The sequence below is a fragment of the Pygocentrus nattereri genome, chromosome 16 (genome assembly GCF_015220715.1).
Source record: "Pygocentrus nattereri isolate fPygNat1 chromosome 16, fPygNat1.pri, whole genome shotgun sequence".
Lineage (NCBI taxonomy): Eukaryota > Metazoa > Chordata > Actinopteri > Characiformes > Serrasalmidae > Pygocentrus > Pygocentrus nattereri.
The window spans coordinates 30,476,168-30,491,097 of NC_051226.1; the positions used below are offsets into that span (position 1 = coordinate 30,476,168).

Genomic DNA, 14,930 nt, shown 5'->3' on the forward strand with positions numbered 1-14,930 from the left:
CAGTCAGGACCCGTTCCCCAACCCGAAGGCATAGGGAAGCTACCCTCTCATCCACCGGAGAAATCCACAACATACAGGCACCGAGTCGAGGGGCTATGAGAAAGCCCACACCTGCCCGCCACCTCTCACCATGGGCAACTCCAGAAAAGAATAAAGTCCAGCTCCTCTCAAGGAGATTGGACCCAGAGCCCAAGCTGGGTTTTGAGGTGAGCCCGACTATATCTAGCCAGTATCTCTCAACCTCGCGCACCAACTCAGGCTCCTTCCCCGCCAGTGAGGTAACCTGTTCCAAAACCCAGTTTCAGCAACCGAGGATCAGAACGCCAAGGCCCACACCTTCGGACACTGCCCAATCCACAAAGCACTGAACCCCTACTACTGCCCCTCCCATTGGTGGTGGGTCGATGGGAGGATGTTTAACATTCAAAGTACATAATCACTAAGGTGTTTTTCTTCGATCAGTAAATATTTTGAGTAATTGTGACAGCCTTAATCGATTATGGCTGCCCTAGATTTTAGTATTACAGATAAAGTGTGCAGCTTTAATAAGTAATAAGCAAATGTGTTTGTATTACAATAACTTATTCATGGAAATCGACAGAATGCTTGCAATTGCTCATTGACTTCTATCATAAGTAAATTTGTCAATAAGTCAAAAGGTTTTCATTACTGTCAAGAACAAGGAGTCATGTTAAAATTAATTAATGTCTGTTAATCAATGGTATGATACAGATGTGTCAGCTTGAGGTTAGGTTAAAAATGCTGGAATATTCCTTTAATTTTTCATATTCAGAGTAGAGTTCCAGTGTCTCAGAATAGAGATATATTCTGACATATCAGAATTCAGATATATTCAGACATATTCTTTTCCATAAATATTCTTCTTTTCCGTTTATAATAGTATGACTTATGAAATAGCAGTGCAAGACATAATTAAATGTTTACTGAATGGCAGTGCAGATGGTACTAGATATCATCAACTCAAGTTTATAGAAAGCTGCAGTTTTCCCAAATTATAAGGCATCAGGAAGTTTTTAAGCTACCAGATAAAAGGATTGAGATCAGTGAAGACAGAGTGAGCAGAGGAGGGAGGGAGAGAAAGAGCACGAGAGAAAGAGAGAACTACTCAACGCACATGATATTTGACATGGTGCATGAAAGCAGTATCAGACCCGGGCGTTCTTCAGGCAGGAAGTGTTTTAAAGATTGCCGTGTTGTGATCAAGGTAGCATCAGCGGTGAGCGATAGATTTGAGGATGCAGCCATAGATCATAAAAGTCCAACGCACAAAACAGATGTCCCAGGATATCACCACATACCACAGCCCTGCCTGGGGGGAAGACGAGCTTGAATGTTTTCTTTTTTTTCTTCTCCCTCTCTCATTTTCAATAATTCTTTTTTTATTCACGTTCACTCAATTTTAATCCTCAGCTAATGGCAGCGAGCTGCACATCGGCAGCGTGCGCTACGAAGACACGGGAGCCTACACCTGCATTGCCAAAAACGAAGTAGGAGTGGATGAAGATATCTCCTCTCTCTTCGTAGAAGACTCTGCACGAAAGACATGTAAGTAGTCAATATGCTTGAGCACTGTCGGAAGTTTTTGAATTTTTTATTTTTTATTTTTTCGCCATTGATTTTTAAAAATCCAAACAATAAAAAATCGACTTTTGGAGCCTTTCGGATATTGCCAAGAGATAAAAAGGAATCCTTTGAAAGCACATTCATGAAACAGAATGCATTAAACTATGTATGTCCATCATGCTCAACATTTCAGTGTTGTGTCAGCACCAAGCTAGTGTTGTTCACTTCCCACATTGGGTTTAATACTACTCAGGCCAGCTGTATTTAAACACATACATTTGAAGGACAATAAAGTGACATTTACTGTGTTTATTGCAATTTTACAGTAAATCAAGCCAAAAAGCCTAGCCTTGAATGTTAAAGGAGTAGCCTGTTGTCCTGTTAATATCTACCCTGCTATCCTGTTAATAACAGCTGTTGCCAAGCTGTTCAGTGTACCTACTAAACCAAAATTTGTACTTCATATACATTAAATTTGTAACAACAAACAGACAGTTGTATGCAGACACTTGAGCAACCCTGATCAAAAGACTTGCTTTGTTGATTTTCTACACACTTCTGTACATGTTAATGCATGATTACTGTTTATTTGCTGAAGTTTGACATATTTGGGGGAAAATAAATCATAAAATATGCCTTGTTCAAAATTACTGACACATTTGCTAATGATAAACTCATCATATAAATAGAAATTGTGGTTTAAAATTAGCATAAACATTTTAATTTAAGTTTTTTCACTATAGAGGATGCTTAAGCCCCCTTTCACTTATAAAATCAACAAAACATGTAGTTCAACCAAGGGTGTTTTGCATACAACTGCATGTGCAATGGTGTGATCCTGCTGGTGTGGGTTTCCTCTTTCTGTGATGCTTATAAAAATCAATTTGTGCTAATTGCACTTCTGTTGAAGACTTTTAAGTCCGTGTAACACATTTTGTCATTCAAATTGTTAACTGATGCCTAAGCCACTCCATCATGAACATACATTTTAATTGATTCATTTTTCTTGATGTATACATCAAATACAATTGACAAACTTCTGTTAAGAAGGCTTTGAGAGTCAGTATTCAGATGAGGGAACAATGTGCAGTACATATTTCAAAGCCTCATTTGATTGGTCCAGTTAATGATATATACATAAAAGCTTGTTGCTTAATTCCATTCCAGCACAGAAGGTTCCTTGAAACGTGCCAAATTCTTCTGGGACAAATGCTTAATGTGTTCCTGGCAAAGGGAGTAGCGTAAGATGTATGACAAGTCGGATAGTTTATGGGACCACTCAACCCAAGGCAGCTAATTGGAAAAAAGGAAGAAGTTTACCAAAAGTAGAAGCTGAAACTCTTTTGCATATTTAGATTTATAACTTTTGACAATCATTGATGGGCATGGCCCACATGAATTACGGTGGCTGTGCTATTTATAGGCAGAGCTGGTCAGTGAAAGCGTGGAGGTTCAATTTCCATATTCCCTTAGGCGTGTTGCCTTTCTAATCATTGTGATGTCTTTCATACTGCTCTCAGTGTTTTGCTATCAAGAAGTATTTATGAAGTCATTTCTGTGATGTCTTACAGCATCAACAGACTTGAGTGATGAACCAAAAAAAAGATTGTATTTTGTTCCTTTAGCGTGCTCGCTCATTTAGGGGAACATACTGAGGGAATAAAATACTAGGTATGGATAAAATAGCCTGGATCAGCAATTCATATCATATTTGAGAATGGGATCAATGAGAGTATTCATGAAAAAGTTTATATTATAACTATATTTTGACGGCAACTCACAAAATGCTAAAATTAGCTATTTGGCTAAATAGCAAGATAATTAATAGTTTAAGCAGGTAGTAGAAGCAGTTTTGATCGCTTCTAAAAACATAATCTGAATGCAGTTGCTATATAGGACAATTTCAAGGGTGTTCTTCTTTATAACCATCTTTTGTTCTGACCCACTAATGAAACTTGAGAGCTCTGTAATACATATCCCACAAATCGCCATGCTGGGATTTTCTGCTATACTGCCTTAACTCTCACTAATGGCAAATGTGGTCAAAAAGAGAAGAAAGGGGGACTGCATGTGGGGTACAGCTGTGGCTGTTGCACAGTGGGAATTATAAAGGCCTGTAATTTCATTGTAAGAAAGCATTTATCATTGTTTTTTCTTTCCTTACCTTTTGTGGCACTCGGGACACTGCAGTGGCGAACATTCTGTGGCGAGAAGAAGGTAGTGTAATCAATATGTCTTTTGCAATTATAATATGTGGCTAATTGTTCATCAAGCTGTGCCAGCATATATTTTTTGGTTGATCCCGTAAATGGGGTAACCCTTGTGTCCTGTTGAAATTACATTTACATATATATATATATATATATATATATATATAAGTGTGTGTGTGTGTGTGTGTGTGTGTCAAGACAATTTAAACATGAGTAACATGTCCTTTACAACAACCTATGTTCGTGTTTCAGATAACTTGACACATTAAACTTATAAATAAGTTTATATTTACACTTCACCTTAAAATATAGCCTTTAAAATACACCTGAAATCATGTTTTCATGAGTCATTCATTATAGGTTGTGGCAGTGTACATTTTAGATATGTCCATGACAATTATTTAAGACTGTAACCTGAACACATTCAAACTGATCACAAATTCAACAGGACTTTGCATTATACAGATGAAGAATGTAATATTGATGTTGACTGTTGAGGCCTCTTTGAAAGAATAACGCTGCTACTTAAATTATAGATTAAAATTAAATATGCCGAGATCGCAAGTTCGATCCATGGTGATGCTACAGCCATCCTTGGCCGGGAGTCCAAGAGAGCACAATTGGCCTCACTCTCTCTGGGTGGGTAGGATGGCCCCCCCTCCTTCTACCCCCATCGTAACAGATCTGGCGGTTGGTGCTTTCCTCTGAGCAAGCTCGGCTGTCCAGTGACGTGTGAGCAGCAGTTCGAAAACATGCAGCGATTGGTTTCACAGGTCTTGCAGCCTGTGCTATAGCGATCACCCTCCTAGCATTGGTGGTAACGTGTGACTGGGGGACCAACTAGCAAGAGGAATTAGAGATGACTAAATTGGGGAGAAAACTGAGTAAAAATCCCCCCCCCCCAAAGAAAAAAGTAAATATGCCATTACAATCGGTAAATCAATGCAATGTTCAGAATGTCCTCATTCTTTTAGCATGTAGGCTAGTTAGTTTGGGGCAGTCGTGGGCTGGAGGTTAGGGATCTGGCCCTGTGACCGGAAGGTTGCCAGTTCGATCCCCAGGGCCGACAGTCCATGACTGAGGTGTCCTTGAGCAAGACACCTAACCCCCAACTGCTCCCCGGGCGCCGTGGATAGGGCTGCCCACTGCTCCGGGCAAGTGTGTGCTCACTGCCCCCTAGTGTGTGTGTTCACTAGTGTGTATGTGTTGTTTCACTTCACGGATGGGTTAAATGCGGAGGTGGAATTTCCCCGGTTGTGGGATCAAAAAAATATCACTACTACTACTACTACTTAACCACATTTTGTGTATTTGCTAACTCTATACTAAAAACTCAACATGGTTCATCGTTGTTATTCCCTTTTATCTATTGTGCAAAAGAAACCTTGTTAAAAAAAGAAAAAGAGAAATTGTTTCTGAGATGGATTTCCATACCATTTGAATGCATGTTTTCTTAGATTCAGTATTAAAAAAGGATAAAACATAGTTTAACTTCTAGCACTTACAAGGGCTAAAGCTGCAATCATGGAATCTCCCATTTAAAAATAGAGTCATTGGTTTTGGCAGAAGTTAGGCAAAGCTAACAGCTTTTCAGACCCTCATGTCTAAAACACATACACATACTGCCTAGACTGGTTGTTGTCAGTTGTCATAGATACAATTTTAACATGAGCAGGCGTTGATACAGCTTATTACCTCACTACCTATAATTAAGTTGTTTGCTATAATAGCTTTTAAACTGCTTGAGCTTACACAATAACTATTTTCAATGTACTATAATACTATACTATTAACTGTTTGTACTTTCCCTCCAGGATCAATAAAAGTCTATCTGTCTGTCTAGCCAGCTAGCTAATGTTAACCTTTGTTATTTTCAGATATGTTTTCTGAAATAAATGCTTGTCTAGTAGATATACAGTAAAGTTAGCATCACATTCCATGCAATTCAACTCTTAGCTCGAGCATCTGGAATGCCGGGGCTTACCAGAACTCTGTGCCAGATATAAGGTTAGGCTGCAGTTTCATCACATATGTTTGACACGCAAATAGACACACCTCCTTTTCGAGTATTATTCCAGCTACTGTACAGACCTCTCACCACTGGTTGGATCACAGATCATTCAGATTTTCTCCACCTCTTAGAAATATTTTTGATTAGGAAATTATTCATTCAGTAATAACCTTCAGTTATTATATAATATTATATATACTATATCATTTTTCAGTTATAAAAACATATTAAATGTCTGCGGAAGCCCTTGTCCTCTATTGTAATTTAACGAAATTCAAGATTTTAGAATCTAAGAATGTGCAGTGCATATCTCATAGCTTTATTCTTTTCACCATGGACCTACTTAATTTGTTGTGCTGTATATAAGTGAGTATATTGTATATCACAATGCAATTATAAACTCATAATTCAATATGAAGGAGTGTGATGGGCTTTCCATGTAAAGCAGTGCTCATATCATGACAGTCGCAACAGGTGATGACTTAATTAGCTAAAAATTATTGTGCTAATTTGTTTAAATAAGTACAGTAAAAGAGAATCGCAAACTCATGGTTCTAATTTGTGTGGCTAGTAGCTGCCAACAGTTTCGGACAGCCAAGTCAGTTTTTCAACACAGCTTTCATTCGGCAGTTAATTTGAAACAAAGAGTGAATTGTGTTCAAGGTGTGGTGAAATACTCCCAACATAGATTTCTGACTGTCACACTGTAGCTGTCAGCATTGGCACCACCAATAACATATGCAGCCTATCTGAGAACTTATCTTTTACACTTTATCTTTTTTGACAGCATGACAACTCTGCTGTCAGAGTAAGCATTACTCTGCTGGCGTGCACCTGCTAATTAGCAGCTGTTGTTTGCCGTCAGGTGACAGACCTGCAACTGCACTCATTGGAGTCAATTTCAGATCCATTATCCACAAGAGATTTTAATAGGCTGCCTAGCCATGTGACAACTACACTTTTTCACTATTTTCCTCTCTGAAGGGTCCAAAATGTCTGTTTTGTTGCAGATATCTGCTTGTGAATGTAGCATTAGTTAAAGCTTGTCGATAAGTCATTGCTGATTTGGAAATATACCTACGTTTTTGTTTTCATTCCAGGGCTGAGTGTGGGAAATATGTTCTATGTTTTCTCGGACGAAGGGATCACGATACTACAGCCTGGTGACTGTGAGATTCGTCGACATATCAAGCGGAGTGAGAGGATTGTGGCCAGCTATGTGAGTATAAATATGAGAAATGAACATCTACTTGGGAAAAAGATGGAAAAATGTGTTTGCTTGGCTTTAAAATAGGTAAATCAATAATTAATGTTTGAAAGAAAACCCTGATGTCTACCCCAAAATTCAAGTGAGGATGCAGGCTTGGATATTGAAATGTCCAGTGCCAATTCTTCAGATTCTCTAGTCATTTCTGAATCTCTTGAAGACGACAGATCATCAGTGATTGCTGGGGTGACAGTCACTGCTAAGAATACAAAACAGCCCTTCAGGTTTGAGCCTGAGATAGACGAAGCTGCATCAGAGAACCATGCAGAATCAATTAGAATCAGAATCTGAATCAGAATACTTTACTGATCCCAGAGGGAAATTGCAGTTGTTACAGTTGTAACCATTTATTTAAAAGAATAAACACTTTAATAATTTAAGACAAAAAGAGAAATTTGCAATATGTACATGTATAAATTCTTACAAATACAGTACAGTACAGAATAGCCTGACCTAGTAGTAATTAGTAATCATAATTTTTAAAGACTTAAACCATTACATGTTAGCCAGTCAATCACAGATTTTAAATCTGAAAGCTGCCGTGTGAAGCAACATACACAAACTAAGCTGCATTTTGTGATCACTCACTAGCTCAAACTTCAGTCTTGCTATTTAGAGCTTCTTTTATATCTGTATTTATTATTGTCATTTTATTGCCCTACGTTAGTCAAATATTTCTGTCAGATTTGAATGGGTTTCTCTGCCACTGTCACAGAAGGCTTTCAGGAGCCTGAGTCACGTTAATAAAAGAGTATTTGTTTATCTGTATGTAGAGTAAAATAGGATGATTTAGATATTTAGGATTGAATACTGTGGGAGTCTATTAAAGTATATCATCACTGACACCTCATACATTTAATATTATGTTTATTATTTTGAGATGAAGAGCCAGTACACATCCTGCTGAAGCTTCTAACTTACTGAATTATCCACCATCTATGTCATACTTGGGAAATGTAGGACAAATTGTAACATTTTTGTTGCAACAATCAGAGTTTTATTTCTAGAGTTTGATTTAGTGGACTTTTTTTTTACTAGTGATAATCACAGGTTAGTCATAGATAAAAAAGCAGGTGATTTTTCTTTAATTATTTGCAAAAAATGGTAACAGTTTATTTGAAGGCTACCCACATTGACAATTCCTAACACATAAGCATTGAATGTTATTTAGAATGCAGTACTTGAAGATTTATGAGCAGCTTATGCCATTACATGTAAGATAACATGTTTTGTGATGTTTTATGAAGTAAATAACATTGCATTGACTTAAGAGGCCTTAAACTAAAGTGCACTGTTGTGATGCATATAATGTATAATTTCCTATTTGCATTAATATACATATGTATGTTTCTGTACAAAACTCCTGTACTTGTGTAAGGTAGAAAGCCCAGGTAAAATATAAAAGTAGTGGACAAGTTGTACAAAAGTACAGAATCACTTGCTTGAAAATGTAGTATCAAAATTAATAGTATTTAGAGTTGTTTTCGGTATTATGTTCTTTTATGTTGATGAATTAGACCTATTAAAGAGACATATGTGTACTTTAATTAGTTCTATTACCTGAAAAGAATGATTTATAACAGTGTTAGAAACAGTAACTTAAAGATTAAGTAAGTTGAAGTGTAAGTTGATCTGCATGTATCAGAGAGGCTCGGAAATGAGACTTTGAGAACTATAAACTATAATTTACATTCTGGACTTTGTCAATATCAGATGACATCAAGTTGACTTTAACACCACATTCTTTATCTCACAACTTAAAATCCAATTTATGCTGTTTTGCTAGTGGCATACAGTAGATGTTGTTCAGTATACACGCTGGCTTTCTCGGTAGTTATAAGGAATGTGCCTTGTCAAAGCAATACCTTTATTTTTAGATTTTGAATGCTGTACCTGGGCTTCTGGTTCTAAATGTTTCACAGTCCCTTTCTAGCAACATTTCAAAACAATTGCTTCATTGGTGTAGCAACACACACTATACCTCCTATAATGAGTGCTTCCTGCCAACTGAATATGACCCCATCTATGCACTTGAAGGTATTGTCGTATAGTCAAAGGCTTTTTATGCAGCTTTATTGTCATCAGGAACAAAATGTAGTCAAATGACATGTTTTGTTGATTTTCTTAGTGAAAATACATTAACAGTTCCTCTACAGAGCACATACTTTGGCAAAGTTACTGTTTATTTGCTAAATTTAACATTTCAGAAAGGAAAAAAAAGCTGCCTGTGCAAAATTTATGGCACCTTATAGTTTTTACTATTATGTTAAACTATGTTAAATGCAATACATAGAAATTCCACAATAAAAGTTGCAGAAAAATGTCATGTTTAGGTGTGTTCTCTGTAGAGAACGTATTAACTAGTTTTCACTTACAAAATCAACAAAACATGTAAACTTTTCCATATGACTGTATATCCTTTATCTTGATAATGTCCACATTGCAGCAATTTAACAACAGCTGCAGACACATCTAGAATCAGAATATAAGAGGATGGTTAAATGGCACATGATGTAGAAACAGTGCAGATCGTAAAGGAAATGTCTTGATGCAAGTTGTACAGAGAGCCAAATATTCTTTAAAAAGAAAATAAAAAACTTTCTTAGCTTACTTCTTATTAGAATTGTTGACATCATTGGGCTCAAACATCCTCTCTGTAAGAAACCAGTATAATACTGTCATTATCACTTGTATTAGTTGCTGTGTAATCTACTGATTATCTTGATTATGTCAGAAATCTGAGTGATTTGACTGACTGAGCAATAACTGAATAACAAGGCATAGATGGCTTTTGGTATTTTCAGAATCTTTATTGGAAAAAAATAAACATAGAATTGTTTAATAAGATTTCATAAAAATGATGTAAAAGCACAATTTGGCCAAAATGACATGTTAATGGATGTTTATTACAGCCGGCTATGTTTATTACAGCAGTTGAGGTCAGTAGGATTACAATAAGCATTGAGTCACTTAGAGCGTAAATCTAAATTGTAACTCATTTAAATTTTTTGTAGATTTCAATCAGTTCATTTTTAATTTAAATTGAGTAATCATGTTTAGTAAATGAAACTCACTTTCTGATCATGTTTACCAGGTGGTTGTTGTTGTATTTTATTTGTATGTTTTTAGGAAGAAATGTGTCCCAAAAGCGAGGGTATTACACCTCAGCACTGTGTGTGGGCCTCTGCAGTCAGTGTGAGGGACAAATACGTCTATGTCTCCCAGCCTCTTCAGAAGCGACTGCTGGTCATTGATACTCAGGCACAGAAAGTGGTGCAGGTAAGCACTAATGCTCCTCAACTGTGAACACATTTCTCTCAGACTTCTGACTGTTAATAATGAACCTGCTTTGTTGTAATATCAAATTCTGTGGACCAAAGAATTGTATGTATATAAGGGCAGAATATCATTTGTGTACTTTGTACACATTGTTAACATTTCTGCTGTTTTCTCATTTACTGTTCTTTCACTCCAGTTTTGTAAAGAACATGTTTGTTTAATTCATAGCTTTGCATAACTTCCAATATGTGTATAATAGAAAGTTATTACAGGATTACAAACAAAAGTATCCCACTACCTAAATCTGCCTCATCTGCCTTACAATTTTTGTCTCATGTGCAACCAAAATGGCGAAATATAAATGAATATTTATTTCTAGTGGTGCTTTATTGTTGTCTGACTAGATGCATATTCAGGAGTGTAAGGCAAAGAATCTGGTAAAATTGCGACAGAGACCGATGCTATGAGACAGTCTGAAAAACTGCAGTGTCGAGAGACCCAGCAGCAGAGGCATGGTGAGATGGATGGAAGTGGAGGGCAGGAGTGAAAGACTACAGCTATGCTTGAAGACAGAGGGAGAGAAGGTGACAGATTTAAGAGCAGGACAGAGAGGTTTTCCAACAAGCAGGAGAGATACTGCCGAGATACAGTGTGTGATGCACACACAACAACTCGCTGTGTGCGCATATGTGTGTGTGTGACGGGGTTGCAGGTTAATGCATGCCTCCGGGTCTCAACAGGCCCCTCAGCTCTAGCACTCAGAATAACTATTTTAGGCTGGATACTCCCACCAGCTAGCAAATAACACCTGCACTGCACTGCAATCGCGTCTGGACAATCACCTGACAAATGATTTTATTTCCACTGCAATCCCCCCATGATGAGTGTTCTCCTCCATAACTTAGGATAACAGGAGCACTGTTCATTATAGACATCTATAAATCAGTGCTGTCTTCCATTTGTATTGAAAGTGATCATTTTCTTCTAACACTAATACATATTTATAATTTTAACTGATGTTTCTAATGTAATGCCGACATATCTGTCCACGCTGTTTACATGGATTAGTCTTTTCTAAATTTAATTAGAGCCTACTGATATGGTCATATGTAAAAGTTCAAACACCTCTGATCAAAGTACATGTTTAATTGATTTTGGAAAAAATAAAACATGAAATCTGACAGCTTTTGCACAGGCTGCATTCTATGTTGTTTTTTTTTTTTTTTCAATATGTTAAATTCAGCAAATAAACAGCAGTTGTGCTTTAAAGTGTGCAGAAGTGTGTTAACTTCAAAATCAACAAAACATGTCATTTGATCAGTGGCACCCAAACTTTTGCATATGACTGTATAAATAAACAATAGGCAACAGTAAATAGCAACAAACAATACATTTGATTTGATACACACTGTCAAACAGTTGGGAATCGTGTTAATAATGACTTTTATTTTATTCAGTAATAACTTATACAATGTAGATTGCAATATTAGCGCTAGACACCAATATTTAAGATGTTTTATTCAGTATTTCAAATGGTTTGGGACATCAACAAGTTATTAAATGATAAATAATACACTGTACTTCAGTATTTATAGTAATTTATTGGTAAGTGACCTGCCTATGTGTGTTAATTTCATAAAACAAAGAGAAGGAGCAAGTAATATAAAATATACAATATATTATCAAGCAACACATAAGGAACTCAAGCATATATGTATATGTATATCTACACTATATTTTTCAAAAGTTTTCACTCATCTGCCTTCACATGCATATGAACTTGGGTGACATCCTATTCTTAATCCATAGGGTTTAATGTGATGTCGGCCCACCCTTTGCAGTTATAACAGCTTCAACTCTTCTAGGAAGGCTTTCCATAAGGGTTGGGAGTGTGTTTAAGAGAATTTTTGACCATTCCATCAGAAGCGTCATCATTTGTGAGGACAGACACTGATGTTGGATGAGAAGATCTCTAATTCATCCCAAAGGTGTTCTATCGGGTTGAGGTCATGACTCTGTGCAGGCCAGTCAAGTTCTTCCACATGAAACTCGCTCATCCATGTCTTTGTGGACCTTGCTTTGTGCACCAGTGTGCAGTAATGTTGGAACAGGAAGGGGCTGTCCCCAAACTTCCAATTTGTTATTATACCAATGACAGTTGAGTGTGGAATGTTCAGTAGTGAGGAAATCTCATGACTGGACTTGCACAGGTGGTATCCTATCACGGTACCACGCGGAAATTCACTGAGCTGCTGAGAGCAACACATTCTTTCACAAATGTTTATAGAAGCAGTCTGCAGGTCTAGGTGCTTGGTTTTGTACACTTGTGGTGATGGAAGTGATTGGAGCACCTGAATTCAAAGATTTAGATGGGTGAGTGAATACTTTTGGCAATATAGTGTACACACACACACACACACACACATTTTCTAAGCCGTTCCTCCCTCAGGGTCGTGGAGGGGTGCTGGAGCCTATCCCAGCAGTCATCGGGCGGAAGGCAGGATACACCCTGGACAGGTTGCCAGTCCATCGCAGGGCAGACAGACAGACACACACAATCACAATATAGTGTATATATAGCTTAAATAGAACAATATCATTTTATTAGTTTTAGCAAAGAATGCACAAAGACAAAACATGCTGTAGCACAAGAGTGTAGATTTAATGGGACACCCTGCTCAGAATGCTTGAGAAGATAGATATTACATCTAACACTTAATTATAACTTAACTGCCCTTTACTGGCAAAAAAGGATGGATTCTGCACCCAGATTCTGATTTGAGTCTGAACCCAGGTTTCTGCCACTGGACTCTGGAGCACTCCACTCTGTGGAGTGACGGATCACGCTTTTCTATCTGGCAGTCTGATAGACCAGTCTAGGTTTGGCGAATGCCAGGAGGATGTTACCATGGAGGAGGGATAATGCCATGGGTTTTTTTAAGAGTTGGTCTAGGCCTCTTAGTTCCAGTGAAGGGAAATATTAATGCTTCAGCATACCAGTACATTTTGGACAACTGTATGTGTCCAACTTTGTGAGAATAGTTTGGGGAAGACCTTTTTCTGTTTCAGCATGACTGTGCCCCAGTGCACAAAGCAAGGTCCATAAAGGCATGGTTGAGATTGGAGTGGATGAATTTGACTGGATCACACAGAGCCCCTGACCTCAACCCCATCGAATACCTTTAAGAACCACAACGGAGATTGTGAGCCAGGCCCTTTCACCCAACATCTGACCTCACAAATGCTCTTCTTGATGAATTGGCAAATAATTCCACAGACATACTCCATAAAAAAAAGCTTTGGAAGTGGAAGCTGATATATCTGCAAAGGGGGGACCAACTCAATAGTAATGCTTATGGATTTAGAACTGGATGTAATAAAAGGCTCCTGTAGGTGTAATGTTTAGGTGTCCCTACATATATAGATAGATAGATAGATAGATAGATAGATAGATAGATAGATAGATAGATAGATAGATAGATAGATAGATAGATAGATAGATAGATAGATAGATAGATAGTGTATCAGTTAATTAGATTAATTGGCATCAGGTCAATAACATTGAATATAAAAAAGAGCATTTCAGAGACTCTTTCAGATTGTTCACCGCTCAGTGAAAGACTGTGATGCAGCAGTTCCAGAATAATGTTTGCTAATTTTGGCAATTTTACCATATACAGTACATAATATCATTAAAAGGTTCAGAGAATCTGAAGAAATCCATGTATATAAGGTTGAAAACCAGTACTGAATGGCTGTGATCTTCGGGCCTTCAGGTGGTATTGCATTAACAACAGACATGATTCTGTAGTGGAAATCACTGCATGAGCGCTTAAACACTTCCAAAAACCACTGCCTGTGAACACAGTTTCTCACTGCATCCACAAATGCAAGTTAAAACTCTACTTTGCAAAGAAAAGAACGTTTATAAACAGGGTCCAGAAATGCTGCTGCTTTTGTATGGGCACTAGCTCAAGAGGAAAGGGGACAACCAGCATATTATCAGCACACAGTTCAAAAACCTGCATCCATGATCTTATCAAGAGTGTCATTGTACATGACATGGGTGACTATGAATGTACCATTAATGCTGAACAATATACACAGATTTTGTAGCAATTTATGCTGTGATCCAGATGACGTCTTTTTCAGGGAAGGCCTTGCTTATTTCAGCAAGACAAAGTAAAACCATATTCTGGACGTATTAAAACAGCATGGCTCTATAGGAAAAGAATCTGAATGCTAAACTAGCCTACCTGCTGTCCAGAACTGTCACCCACTGAAAACATTTGGCCCATTATCAACGAAAAATGCAACAAACTGTTGTGCAGCTGAAATGCTATATCAGGCAAGAGTGGGAAACATTTCACTTTCTGAACTATAGCAATTGGTTTCCTCAATTTCCAAACGCTTACAGAGAGTTGTTTAAAGAAGAGGTGATGCAACACAGTGGTAAACATGTTCCTGTCCCAACTTTTTTTAAACATGTTGCTCACATTAAATTAAAATTGGACATATATTTTCCAAAAAAACAATAATGTTTGATACTCAAAATATTTGATTATTGCTATTTTCAATA

At 37.4% G+C, this 14,930-nt stretch overlaps 1 protein-coding gene across 1 annotated transcript in view; it reads left to right on the top strand.

The window, feature by feature from the left end:
• Nucleotides 1-14,930, top strand: part of fstl4 (follistatin-like 4) — a 251,958-nt gene that overhangs the window by 223,444 nt on the left and 13,584 nt on the right. Inside the window, exons 10-13 of the mRNA XM_017705294.2 lie at nt 1,432-1,566; nt 3,775-3,801; nt 6,906-7,024; nt 10,202-10,351. Coding sequence (XP_017560783.1) covers nt 1,432-1,566; nt 3,775-3,801; nt 6,906-7,024; nt 10,202-10,351 — 431 coding nt within the window. The remainder of the gene's footprint in view (nt 1-1,431; nt 1,567-3,774; nt 3,802-6,905; nt 7,025-10,201; nt 10,352-14,930) is intronic.